The following is a 14,870-nucleotide window of genomic DNA, read 5'->3' on the forward strand; positions in this document are numbered from 1 at the left end:
TTGGATTTGTAGGTGTTTGCAATCTTTAGATAAGCTATCTAGCTGATCTCCCGCTACCTGAAGTAGTCTCAGCTGCTACTTCTCCGCCATCTTGACTCCTCCCCTAAAGTTACATTTTAAAGGTGGTCTTTTTGAAATTTATATATATGGAAAATATAAGAGATTTCCCTGTGCTCTAATGAAGGGGCTCAAGAATATCCATAAATAAGAGGCATGTGACTGACCACAAGAGTAGATATGATATGATATGATATATATGATATTTTAATGTAGTGTTTATTTTGTCAGAACTATAAAATACATATAATATGCCACGTATTCACAGAAGCAATGCTATGAGGTAGGTCCTATTTTTCCTTATGTTACAGTAAACAGGATTAGAGGATGTTTAATGTTTTGCTCAAAGACATATAGGTGGTCAGTGATGGAACTAAGACTCAAACTCATGTCTAAGTAACTTCAAAGCCATCAACCAGATTTCCGTCATGTTGAATTTTCACTGTAATGCTTAACCCTAGAAATTCCAAGCACTCTGTCAAATCATGACTAATTCATGAGCCAGTCTTTGGCATTTGTAACTCAAATCACTCCCTAGATTAGACAGGTCACTTACAATAGAGTGCCGTTACAGGAGGGGCTGTGATACAGCATTAGAAATAAATGGTTGTTCGCCAGCTGGAAATGAGATATTATTTAGCATTCCAGGAAGATGCCATGCTAAAGGGTCAGTGAGAAGTCTTGAGTAGCCTGTGAAGGGTTGACAACCTGGAGAAAGGGACAGCACAGTCTGGATTTGGAGTTTCACTTGAATATTTGTCAGAGTCTGTCTGCAGGCAGCCTGGGGTCCCAGAGTCATCCTCGTGGATGAAGCTAGGATTTGACCTAGTCAGTGGTTCTCAAATTAGAGGGTATACCAGAATCCCCTGAAGGCATGTGAAAACAGAGTTTCTGATTCCGTAGCAGCTGGGGCAGCTCCCAGAGAATTTACTCTTCTAACAAGTTCTCAGGTGATGTTGCTCCTTCTGGTCTGGGGACCACTTGAGAACCATTGACCCAGAGTCATTTCCGGTGTGGGAAACGAGATTTGTACATCAGACAGGACGTTGCAATGACAGAATTCTCTCTCAGATAATCTCACAATATCTGTAGGTTAATGATCTTTCCCAAATAACGAAACTTGCCAAGAGCAGATGGGTTTTCCTGGGCATTTCAGTCCAACAACCACTTTCTGTCTTCCCTGTGGGTAGATGACTGACTCTCACCCACTACAAACAAAAGTCCAGAAGTAAAACAAGATAATTTTCAATCCCTTGACTATCATAAAGTTGTTACAGGCCTTAACCTATATCCAAATGGGATCTTTTTTGCTGGTGCCAAAAAAGCTTATTAGGGATGACTGACCCTTAGTAACTTTGCTATATACATCCCATTTGAATCATTGCATTTCTTGGTTTTCAAGAAAACCTGTTTTTTCCCAAGCCTCATTTACCTTTAAGTTTTTTATGTTTTAGAGGCAATCAAACAAACGTATTGCAAAATGATTTTCACTTACATTATTAAAGCATTGCTCTTGAAACAAAAATATTATATAATCTCATATGATTTTACTAAACGCATCTCTAAAAGAAGGAGCATTGAATTTTTTTAAACTTTTTAAAAAGACTTTCTTTATTTACTTGACAGAAAGAGAGAGAGCACTAGTAAACAGAGCGGCAGGCAGAGGGAGAGAGAGAAACAGGCCCTCTGCTGAGCAAGAGCCTGATGCGGAGCTCGATCCCAGGACCCTGGAATCATGACCTGAGCTGAAGGCAGTTGCTTAACAAACTGAGCCACCGAGGCACCCCTGAGCATTGAATTTTATAGTGTGTATCTATGTGTGTGTGTTTGCCTATTTCTGTTTTATTTTTAGAGGGAGATTTTCTGAGTTTAACTCATACAGTATTCAGTTGCATTTCCCAGATGTTTACAGAGAAGCAATTCTTTAATAACTAGGTCTAATTTTTCAGTCAATTAAAGATTTTAGATTCAAAAAGGATCTTAGAAATGATCTAGTTCAGAAGTCAGCAGACTTTCTATGTAAAGGGCTGGATAGTAAGCAGTTTCACTTCTGCAGGTGTGATGTTATGATATAATAAGAAATATATTTTGGTCTTCATTTCCAGCTCCCGGCCAGAGCTCCTAAACCTTATTATAACTCCCTAAGCAATACAGGTGCTAGGATCATCCTTTGTTCTAATATTTGCTCTGACCCTGGTTCCTGATACAGAGCCCCTACATTCCTTGGGTTTTCCTGGGTGATAGGGGCATTGCTTATTCTGATAAGGCAATTCTAATGAGGTGGCTTCCGGATAGCTTCAGGATGGGGGAAGGTCACCAGAAAGGGCACACCGTGATCAGAAGCTTGAAACTTTCAGCCCTATTCCCCCATCCTCCAGGGAAGGGAGAGGGGCCGGAGACCGAGTTAATAGTTGGTCATACTTACTGATGAAGTCTCTATAATGCTCCTTGACCTATGGGGTTTGGAGAGCTGCCAAGCCTCTGAACATGTTGAGGTGCTTGGAGGGTGGTGTGCTGAGAAAGGACACGGAAAAGGACCCTTGTCCTGTGCATCTCTTCCATCTGTCTAATTCTATCTTGCATTTAAAAAAAAAAATAAACCTATACATGGCCTGGTAAATCAACTGTTTTCTGGAGTTCTGTGAGCCATTCTAGCAGATTATCGAACCTTTAGATGGAATTAGAGAATTCTCTGGTGTATAGTCAGTCACTCAGCATAGGTGACACGCCGAACTTGTGATTGGTGTCTGAAGTGGGGCAATCTTGTGGGACTGAGTCCTGGACAGTCAGTATCAGAACTGAGTGAAATGGTAGGGCATCCAGCTTAGGTCCACAGAGAACCGGGGCATTGTTTGGAATGGGGGTAAACCCCACACGTCTGTGTTAGAAGCATGTGGGTAGAGTGTAGGGAAAAAGGAGTTCGCATTCAGCAGGCCATGTGGTCTCTGTGCCAACCATTCAACTTCCCCGTTTTAGTGCCAGACACAGAGAATACATAAATGAATGCAGCTGTGTTCTAAAAAATCTTTATTTACAAAAGCAGCTTGTGGTCCAGATTTGTCTCATGGGCCATAATGTGATAATCATTGACTTTGTTCATTTCCTCAGTTTATCTGTGAGGAAACCGAGGCCTGACAAGATAAGCAACTGGCTCAGCTCACCCATCCGGGACTTGGCAAGGCAAAATCTAATATTAAGGTGTGAATCCCAGACGTGTGTCTGGACCACAAATCCATGTGGCACACCAGGGATACCCTGTACCCATGTTCTGCATCTGGTCCAGTTGTGCATCAAAAATTATATTCCCGGGGCACCTGGGTGGCTCAGTCAGTTGAGGGTCTGCCTTCAGCACAGGTCATGATCCTGGGTCCTGGGATCAAGTCCCGCATCCGGCTCTTTGCTCCGTGGGGATCGTGCTTCTCCCTCTGCCTGCCACTCCCCCTGCTTGTGCTCACACATGTGCTCTTTTTCTCTGACAAATAAATAAATAAAATCATTTATTTTATGAATAGTGCATGAAAATGAATTTTATTCATTTATTTATTTATTTTATTCATTTATTTGTAAATCATTTATTATATTCCTTCGGCTGCCCCTGCTGCAAACACAGTATGAGAACAAGGGTTCCTAGTGTGTCTTTGGTGTTTTCCTCATCACTTAGCTATAAAAATATCTCAAATGGCTTTAAGAAGCTTATACATTAGTGAGAGTAAAGAAAACATACTTCTAAAAGGTTGAATTTTTTAAATTTTACATAGGCTGGTGGGTTAAATGATGGCACCATTCTAAAGAGGCCAAAGATGAAGGGTTGACTCTTGGTCTGACACAGAGAAGAGCTAGTCCAAGACCACAGATGGCACAGGCCACCCGACCGAGCATTTGTCATATGTGTTCTGCGAGCTCACAAGGCTTCAGGGGAAGAGAAGATGCGGTCCAGAGCAAAGCCCTCCTGCGGCGGGAGGGACTCCAAATTAACGTTTCTGAAGATTAGAAGCAGTCTCTCATCTCATCAATTTATCTTATTATTTAACCATTCTTGCTGCTTACGCCCTGAATCTTTTACAAGGCAATGACCCATATCCTTCCCCGAAGTACCGCTGCCTTTTGGGAAAATGATGAACTTTGGGGCCTGACTTCAAGAACTCTTGAGGCAAAGAATCCAAAAGCTGCAAAGGTTTTGTTGGGTTTCCAAGCCAGAGAACTGTTCCATCTTCTTACACATGTTTTTTGGGGGGCACTTCTTGGGTTTGAGCACAACAACACTCAGGTCATCTCACTGTGTGTGTCTAGGTGTGAGCATGTGTGCGTGTGCTGCGTGTGGAGGTGTGTTGGGAGGGAGTTTATGAGGATCCATATGGTCTGAAGCCACACCTGCGGATTTCAGGATCTGGGACGAGATTAGGCACCTGCCCCTCTTCATGGTCTTGCTGCGCTCCGTCTACATTTTTCACGTTTCTTCTTCTTTTTTTTTTTTTTTTTTCCACGTTTCTTCTTTTTTCTTGTGACCTACCAGTTAGTCAGTTTTCCTGACGGACTGTTCTCTATCTCAGTTTAAACAGGAGCCAATTCCATTTGGTTGCTAAGTAGCATTACTCCCACTGATAGAAGCTTTCCTTCTAGGCAGCCTGATGTGTCACCAGGAAGCCTTTGGACAGATCACCCTGGGACAGATGCCCACCTCCGTTCCTACTGGGGGCCCCTCTGCCCCAAAAAACAGGCTCATGTTGCTGCCCTAAGTGGGAGGGTATTGTCTAGTTGAATAACTTCTCAAACTTGTACTGTATTTCTCTATATTTTATTCTAAAAGAAATTCACATTTTTTGGAAAAATATTTTAAAATATGTGAACTTAAGGAAGAAAACAAAAGTCATAATCCATCACCTACCTATAACACCTATTAATTGTTGGTCATTTTCAAGTCTTCCTTATGCGTAATTTCATATTCCATTGATAAAAATAATAACTGTCTAACTTTATGTATTGTTTAACATTAAGTTCTAGTTTTCCCTGTGTGTGTAAATATTCTTCAAGCAGTGATTGTAATTAGGCGCAGTATAAATTACAAGGTAGATATACTATATTTACTTAACCAATAGTGGACATTTAGGTGGTTTCATCTCTGCTAAAATTTGTCAGCATTTAAGGTCAATTTGTTAAAACAAATTCTAACCCTGTAGACTTACAGGGTTAAAATCCGATTTTTAGGGGTGCCTGTGTGGCTCAGTGGGTTAAAGCCTCTGCCTTCAGCTCAGGTCTTGATCTCAGGGTCCTGGGATCGAGCCCCGCATCAGGCTCTCTCTTCAGTGGGGAGCCTGCTTCCACCCCCCACCCGCCTGCCTGACTCTCTGCCTACTTGTGATCTCTGTCTGTCAAATTTAAAAAAAAAAAAAGAAAAAAGAATGAGATTTTTAAAAACGTTTTTAATCTATATAGTCAAGTGGTTTCTAATCTATAAAGTCAAATGGTTGCTTCAACTTTCACTTTCCCCAGCCATATAAGGAGAGCCCGCTAGTCCACACTTTCACAACATTGAATGACTGCTTTAAAAAATGAGGCTCGCTGTGTTAGAAAACGTGCTTTATTAGTTTATTTATTGCTAATTATTTATCATATCAGTTACTCAGCTATTGTTGCTGCATGGAAGCAGTTGAGAGCCCAGGCGTTCCTAGGCAGGAAGATGAAACCCTTGGCTTCAATTTTCACCAGTTGATATGCTAATCCAGTGAATATCTGTGTCTCCTGTAGCCTTCCTACACTGAATTTGACATCAGCGGCAATGTCCTCGCTCTGATCTTCAACCAAGGCATGATCTGGTAGGTCAGCGGTTGGACAGTGTTAGCACTTGTAGAAAAGCCTCAAAGATCATTATTGCATAAGGCACTGCAGCCTGGTGTCCGAGAAGTCCTCAGTCTGGGTCTAAGTCAACAGCTGCCTTTGCAAAGTGGATTGCTAGGAAAAGCTAATGTGTGTGTGTGTGTGTGTGTGTGTGTGTGTGTGTGTGTGTGTATAATGTGCTATATTATATATATCATTGTGCATATGGTAGTATATATAGTATATATGTTGCATATATATGTATATATGTCTTGGAATATATAGAATATATTGTATATTATGCATATTATATATACTATAGAATATAGAAAAATACAAAATACATATATATATTTTTTTCATATCTTAACTCTTGATCCTCAAAGGCACCTGCCTGTTTTGCAGAGCGTTCCTTTATCAAATACTGAGAGTCTGTTTCTGCTTTGTAGATTATTTGAAGGCTTTTTCTGCTTTTATATCCTCTGACACCAGGGTCTAACCGTAAAACATTAATGATCCCATAACTGCATGTTAAGGATGAAACAAATTAATGGAAGGCTCTTCTGAGAAACTGATGTTGTTTTGTCATTATTGAGTATATTTAGAATACAACTCGTTGCTACTTTTAAAAATACTGTGTTACCAAATCCGGTAGTTCGTGGAGATGAAACACATCTTTTCGGAAGGTCAAGCTAAAAATACGATCTTTATTTTGTAACTTGTTTCACAGGCCATTTGCACGTCAGAATTATGTCTTTTGATGTACAAAGGACTGTCATATCTTTTATTAAATGAAAGCATTCTCACTGTCAGCCTTGACAGGTTAAGATGAGCGGATACAGTAGAATTGTTTTGGAGTTTAAAAAATTGAATCACAGTATGTGACTCATCTGGGGACCATGTGGTCTTGGAAATCTGTCACTCTTAACTAAGAACACCCAACCCACAGACAGTTACACTTGAGCTTCTTTATCCTACTGACACGTTTACTATCACAGTGTGCCACTGACCACACCATTGTCCCATGTACAAGGACCAATAACTGTACAAGTTTTGCACAAGCTTCATATATTACTGAAATCCTTCAGTCATAGCTGGATTGAATCATTAAACCATTGCAAGACTGGACCTCTCTGCAAATGTTAAAATTATCTTGCTTCAGTAATATTAAGACTAACCAAGGGCCCCATCGTCCTGCCATGGGAAGCTCCTGTGCCTCCCTAGGTCAATACATATGAAGGGAAGGCTGTAAAAAGATGATCTTCTCCATTATCAGGTATGTTTAAAAATTTAATTCCCGTCCTCTCACTTCTTAAATTTTGCAAGTTATGGCTCATGTGTCCAGAGATAAAGAGTGAAATGCATCTTCCATTCTCCAAGCAGGGAGGCAAGTCAAGGTGGCCCAAACTAGGACCACTGGCAGAGAGCGTAAAGGGAGCAGCTTCTGTAAGTTCTGCATCTTTCCTTTTCTGGAGGGGATTATGCAGTTACAACAGAAAAATGGCTAACATGACACCTGGAACAATGAGAAACCATCACCTTGGATCAGTTTTAAAACTCCCTGGCTGTTACAGAGTGCCACAAATCCCTCAGACCTGGCAGGTGCCATTTGTGTAGACGTCTGCTGCATGTCTGTTTCTCTCGCTAAGACAACAGATTGGCCTAGCAATTTATTTTCATGATCGGAAAAGCTGTTGTGATGGCTGTCCAGATGAGTTTCACTTATAATTTTGCAGCTCTGTGGTCCACTATTGTTCATGTTGAGATTCTTAAATATCTACAGACCCTCCCCCATTTTCTCATGGGCAGACCCATTATCGAAATCTCTCCACTATCACTACACTATCCCTTTCTATGTATTCATCCTTTAGGTATTGGTCAAGTCTTGTTAGTCTGTTAGACTTCTTGTTAGTCTGAAGAAGACATTAGAAAGTGATGGTGTTTTTTTGAGTGTACAGAGATAATCATACACTTACCAGAGTTTCAGAAGCAAAAGAACTATTATTTGGACCTTTGGGTCCACCCTTGGTACAGATGGTCTTTTCTCATCTCCCAGGAAGCTAGTGAAGGATGGGGATGTGGTGTGGTGGGCGAAGTGTGGAGACTGTGTGTTCGAAGTGCCATAGGGTCCCCTGTACCAGGGGACTCACGCCTGGCAAGCTGCTATTCTACAAGGCACGAGAAACCGATACTTGAGTTTGGCCATACAGAAAGACCCAATTCCCTTAGTTTGTGACTGGAGACATTCAGCTGTTGCTTTGTGGGTTTCTAATTAATGGAGGTTATTTACACTGATGCTATCAAAGTGAAACTTTATAGGTAAAATCCTGTTTGTCATGAAATGGGCTGAAATGACCAGTCAACCTTCATATGACACACTTAATTTAAAAATGGACAGCATAGGTTTTGCAATCCTATTTTAAAATGATGAACACATATCATATCTCCCTCGTAGCAGGGTGTAGAGGCAGCAGAGAACACGGTAAGAGGGAAGATGGGTTTGGACATTGCTCCAGCACTGTCTCTCTGTGTACCCTTTCACTAGTGTTGTCACCGTCTGCTACCTCATTTTCTTAGTTGATCGAATGTGAATAATTTACCTGACGTGTACCATGTCACCGGAGTAATAAGGAGAGCTCAGTAAAAGAAGCTTTCATTTGCTTTGATCTTCTTGGAAGAAAAGCATTTTATAAAGCTGAGGTATTCCAATGATCTTTAACTGACAGATGATGGGCTCAAGTCTGGGGAAGGGGCTTAGTGAGCCGAGCTGATTAGTGAGTCAAAGACAGGATGAGCAGGAGGGTGCAGGTATCAGTGTGCTGTTTTTCTAGGTTATGGTTCTTGAGCCATTTCTTCAATATTATTTTGAAAATCTGAACTTTATTTGTAGATGCACATATACAGGTATGTGCGTGTGCATGTATCCAGCTGAAGGAAGCAGGTACACATAGAGGTACAAATAGATGCGGCTTTAGGTAAGTCTGCATCTTAAACGATGTACAGAATTGTGTCCGGGGATAAATTAGCTTATGCAGCAGTTCAGCAGAACCCCAAATCTCAGTGGCTTCCAAAGGGAAGCGTTTACTTCCTGTTTTCTCTACATGCCCAGTGTGGGTTGGTAGAGGGCTCTGCCCTTGCAAGTTACTTTCACCATGGATTCCTAGACTGGCAGAATCGGGTCCATCTGGAACATCACTGGACAGGAGAGCAGAGAGATGAGAACAGAATCCACACAAGGCTTTCAGTGTCTCTAGTAGTGAGACACCCCATTATAATTACCAATTCATTGGCCAAAACAAATCCCATGGCCAAGCCTGCCTTTTAGAAGGGAACAAGTATAATGATTCACAAGTATCTCACATCACTAATACTGGCATTTGAGGATACAGTGGAGCACTATGTAATTCTGGTCCCATTCTTGAGGCTTGAGGATCCTCTTGCTCTCCTATAATAAAGATACCCTGTGCTGTTCCAAAGTCTATCTTCTTACCTTTTTTTAATTCATAAATTTTCTATTTTAGAGCAGTGTTGGGTTCACAGACAAACTGAGTGGAGAGTACAGAGCGTTCCCATTCGTCCCCATCCCCCGATACGCACAGCCTCCCCTACTATCGACTCCCCAGATCACAGTGGTACATGTATTATAGCTGATGAACCTGCATGGCTAGATCAGCATCTGAAGTTTGTACCATTAAAAGAAAAAAATCATTTAGCTTCCTTCAGAGTCTCTGGTCCATTCAGTATGTTTTTGTTTGTTTTTTAAAGATTTTATTTCTTTATTTGACAGACAGAGATCACAAGTAGGCAGAGAGGCAGGCAGAGAGAGGGGGGGAGGCAGGCTCCCCGCTGAGCAGAGAGGCTGATGCGGGGCTTGATCCCAGGACCCTGAGATCATGAGCTGAAGGCAAAGACTTAACCCACTGAGCCACCCAGGTGCCCCATCCATTCAGTATGTTAAACTATCATTTAGATCTGTTGTATGAAATCCTACCAACAAGACGATCTAAATTTCAGCAAGATTCCAATTTTTAATGAAATCGTTTAATGCTAGTTTGAATCATTTCAGTTACAGAAATAGCAGAAAACAATTTCTTCATCTAACTCACCCCTTGTCTCCTATCCATCCCCCCCCCATATTTATACCAAATTTGTGATGGATTAGTTAAAGCAGCTACATATCCAGGAAATATAAAATGCTGAGCCTAACCAGAAGTGCCTAGGGCTTTATTACAGCTGGGACAGTTTGAAAGACAGGACTCTGCTTATTCTTCTAAAATAAGTGCACATCTATCCTCTTTTTGGTTTTGGATCAATGCTTTGCTATTAATACGGTTTTATGATGCTAATAGATTTTCTCATCAAAGAAAATTCAAATTTATTTTGTTGAAATAAATCACCAACTGAACCAGCAAGTAAAAGTGACCTCACCTGAATGCTTCCTATTTAAAAGTGGCATTTAAAGATAGTTTCTAAAAATCAGATGCACAAAGCAGTGAAATTCTAGGACAAAAATTCTTTCTGAAGTAAGAAAGTAAACAGATTAAATTAAATTAAATTAAATTAATGTGTTGAATTTTCATCTCAAACACCTAAAGATTCCTATAGACTATTAAGAAAACACTGTCTGTTATTGGGCATAAATACATCAGCTCTAAAACACCATAATAGCTACATGGCTAATAGAGAATAGCATCAGAAAAAGATAAATTTATTTGAATTTTTTCTCTTCCATTAAGCAAAAATTAATTAGCCATGAGAAAAATAATCTAGATGTACAGTTTATTTGAATAGAGTGAGTGCTTTCAGGGGCAGTTAAAGAGAAGTTAAATTTCTGAATTTATTAATCAATGATTTGAGTATTAGGGGAAATCTGAGAAGTAGAAGAGAGAACTTAATACATGTGATACAGGGGTGCCTGGGTGGCTCAGTGGGTTAAAGCCTCCACCTTCAACTCAGGTCATGATCTCAGGGTCTTGGGATCGACCCCCGCATCGGGCTTTCTGCGCAGCAGGGAGCCCACTTCCCTCTCTCTCTGCCTGCCTCTTTGCCTGCTTGTGATCTCTGTCAAATAAACAAAATCTTTTAAAAAAATTAAAAAAAATACATGTGATACATTGTTTTCTCTGGTGTAGTTTAAGTTTATTAATGAGAGCAGATACCATTAGTCAACGGCATAATTGCCATGCGAGAATCCCATAGGCAATTCCTGGATAATGGGGAGATGGTAAAATGTGCACAGAAGATGGAAATTGACCAGTCAAGTTTATTTATAAAAACGGGTTTGTGGATCGAACGCCACGCTACGTTTAAACATGATGTGATGTGAGCAGGTGCTGTGTGACTCTGTTACGAAGAGAAGACTGGGACTGAGCAGAGGCACGTTTTTCTTTCCAGGATGGGCTCCTTCTTCGCCCCCAGCCTCCCAGGCATCAATATCCTTCGACTCCACACATCCATGTACTTCCAGTGCTGGGCCGTGATGTGTTGCAACGTCCCTGAGGCCAGGGTCTTCAAAGCTTCCAGATCGAATAACTTCTACCTGGGCATGCTACTGCTCATCCTCTTCCTGTCCACCATGCCCGTCCTGTACATGATCGTGTCGCTGCCGCCATCTTTTGACTGTGGCCCCTTCAGGTTCTGGCCTTTGAAAATGCTATTTTCTTCCAGGCGTGGAACCAGGAATAGTCTCTCCTATGAGTTTTGTTTCCCCCTGCCCCGCCCCCTCCCCGCCAACAGCGGCATTTTGGTCTGTAGAAATGTGGTTCTTTGGGCAGTCAGGCTCATGAGGTAACATGGAGATTCTTAGGCAAGTCCCTCGATTTTCTTACTTGGGAATCATAAAAGGGAAGATGATTTGTGTGCACCCGGGCTCTACCTGGGTAAAATATGGACAATAAATCAGAGCCATAAGAGGGTAGCAAAGAGCAAGGTTTAATGATTATGCTTGTGGGGATGTGAAAATTTTCCTGATGGTAGGCCACCACGTCCAAAAATCAGAAGTTATTGCTAGGTCATGCCCAATAGGATATAATTAATTAAAAGTAGATTATTGCACAAGCTATGTAGAAATGGGATCATTATTAGATAATTATGAATATAAAGTGGGTCACACATTTTATAATCCATAATGCTACATGCCAGTAAAACATTGAGGATAATGTGCAGCACGTATAATCTCTCAAAATAACAAGGATAAATCGTTCACATCAGTAATGAAAAGTCAGTAAGTCTCTCTGATCCAAACTGAAATGGACTTTTTCTCCAGTTCTCTATGACCAAGTTCTATCTGTGACACTTATCAAGGAAACAAAGTCCCTGGGATATGAGGAACTGAGATTTCATTCCCTAAATAGGGCCTTAGAAATGAATCTACCAAAAAAAAAAAAAAAAAGAAAGAAAGAAAGAAATGAATCTATCATGGACACCCCCCCTCCCCGCCAGGTGGCTCAGTTGGTTAAGCGTCTGACTCTTGAATTTGGCTCAGGTGATCTCAGGGTGGTAAGTTAGAGCTCTGCACTCATCAGGCTCCGTGCCCAGTGTGGAGCCTGCTTAAGATTCTTTCTCTCCCTCCTCTCCTCTCCCCTCTCTCTTAAAAAAAAGAAATGAAATGAACCTACCACAAGTTCCCCCAAAGAATCTCTGCCTGTTGAGTCACTGGTCAGCATGCATTTGATTTCTTTCTCCTTCCCAAGTGAAAGAAACGTGAACGTGAAAAGCCACGTGGGTGAGAGGCATGAGCCAATCTTGTTGTCAGATGCCAAGTTATTAAAGTCAAAATTTCATTGCTCACAGACTTAAGTATAAAGGCATTTTCACTCTAACAATAGTTTGAGGAGTTATTGCTTTACTGAAAAAAAAAAAAAAGGAAAATGTTAAGCCAGCTGATAGGGCAGAAACTACTAGAGTTCTGTCATACTTAGGAAGCTGATGTTGACAGATCCTGATCAGTTCCGCGCCACCCCCCCAACCCTGGGCTGAAATAAATAATGCAGACAGTGACATCTGGAGACTAAATATGAAATTGCAGTCTTGAAGAAGAGCTTGGTCTTAATAAATGTCTAATGAATCTCAGGGTATAAAGTTCACCAGATAAGCCGTTCAAAGACTTCCGTTAATTGCAAATTACCCATGCAAGTGAATATCCACGTTGAGTTTTAGATATGCTTTTAACTTTCTAGTTGCAAGTCGATCTTTCTCAGAAAAATATATCAAACGAAGGGAAACCCCACGAGGTCCACATGGAGCTGGATGGAACAAGTAGGTTCCTGTGAAAGATAGCATTGAGCTAGACCTGTACCATGACCACACAATTTTAGCCTTTTGAGCCTAACTCCTCTGCCTCTCTTTATATCACACACAGTTACTATGAACTTAATGAAAAAAAGATGAGATTGTATCAAAGGCATACTCTCTGATTTTGACCAAGTGTTTTCCAGTTGGCAAACGTAGGCAAAATTTCTGCGTATGTATTGAGATTCTGAGATCAGGAAAATTTTACATATTTTCAGTAGCATGTCAGGAAAGGGGTATTTCTATTTTACTTAAATAGTCTATTTCTCTTGTCAGTTTCCTCATTTAGGAGCAAAAAAAAAGTATGCTTTGTTGCTTTGTTTGGACTTAAATGTTTAAAAGGCTTGCTCTGCCCAGAAACTAGGAATGAGGTGAGAAAACATGCATTAATAGGAGCCTCACGGCTTGGCCATCCTAGGGATCCTGAGTTTGGGGTGGTTTGCTCAGCCTGTCTAGTTTGACCCTATGTGGCAGCTGGGTGGGCAGCAAACATGCGTTTGAGGTAGGTTAATGGGTGGCCCCACAAGGGACACAGTGATGGCTAATCCCTCCCAGGTACAGGTATGTTTTCTTCAGGTAAGTTGGCTCCATACCTTGGAAGAAGACCCATTCTGTAAAGCAATTTGATGAGGTATTCTAGCTTGTTGTGGTTTCCTGAGAGCTGATTAAAGAGTGTGAATTTTCCAGAAGATTATTCCAATACACTGTTAAGTGGATTTACCTTAAACAGTTCAGCAAGGTAAAAACTATTTATTTGGTGTCCCAATTAAGAAAAAAATTCTCTAATTGCTCTACCATATTGGCTGACATGATGTTTCTCCCCCAGCCCCTTGCTAATAATTCTGAACAATTTCTAATTCTCTAGGTTCTCAGTTCTCTCCATGTCAGTATCACCGTAATTATGTTTGTATGTATTTTCATCTTACTGCAAAGGTATTGTGTGTTTATCCTAGAAAACCTGGAAACTATAGAAACATTTCTGCACGAAAATAAACACTGCTCATAACCCCAAAGATTACCAACTGAAATAAGAACTCTCAACATTTCGGCATGTTGTGTTCTGGTTTTCATTTTATGCAGCTTTTAAAAATAACAGATCGTACAATAAGTGCAGATTTATATTGTATCGTGACACTTTCATATTTATATTTACTTCTGTTTTACATTGTGGTACTGCTATTCTATTATTTATTTGCTATTATACTTTATGTGTGTGTGTTTCTTTTAATAGTGTTGCTGGCTTCTTGAGGTTGGGGATAGAATATTTTCAACTATGTGAGTCTAAACACAGTAGAGTGTTGGCCGGTAATTTGAAGTAATGAAAGAATAACGACGGCTTATGCATTAAGCATTAGAGGAAATGTAGGAGTAAACTGGACACTGATTCTGGTCCTGGAAGCTCTCGGTCCACTGGCAAGACTGGTCTGCTCATAGAATCCTAATGTAGGGTGGATGGAGCTATGCCCGTAGGAACTTATGTACAGTGTCATTTCATCCGACCACAGAGTCCAGCAGACTGAAAAGGGCTTCTGGGGATATTGGGATGTGGCACACTTTGGCTAAACTGTCAGAAAAAAAGGATTTTTAGGGATCAGTAGTTGCTTCTTTAGTTTGTATAGAAGTCAGAGATCTGGACTCCCATTAAGATGCAGGACCAGGGGACGCCTGGGTGGCTCAGTTGGTTAAGCAGCTGCCTTCGGCTCAGGTCA

The 14,870-nt window shown here is 40.9% G+C and overlaps 1 protein-coding gene across 2 annotated transcripts in view; it reads left to right on the plus strand.

Annotated features, from left to right (window-relative positions):
• LOC111153626 (transmembrane channel like 1) overlaps window positions 1-14,870 on the plus strand; it is a 162,024-nt gene that overhangs the window by 135,510 nt on the left and 11,644 nt on the right. For both annotated transcript variants that reach the window (XM_022512771.1, XM_022512770.1), the window contains exons 15-16: window positions 5,803-5,870; window positions 11,266-11,505. In XM_022512771.1, the coding sequence (XP_022368479.1) occupies window positions 5,803-5,870; window positions 11,266-11,505 (308 nt within the window). The remainder of the gene's footprint in view (window positions 1-5,802; window positions 5,871-11,265; window positions 11,506-14,870) is intronic.

Source organism: Enhydra lutris, unplaced genomic scaffold (genome assembly GCF_002288905.1).
Source record: "Enhydra lutris kenyoni isolate GAN:26980312 unplaced genomic scaffold, ASM228890v2 scaffoldscaffold33, whole genome shotgun sequence".
NCBI lineage: Eukaryota > Metazoa > Chordata > Mammalia > Carnivora > Mustelidae > Enhydra > Enhydra lutris.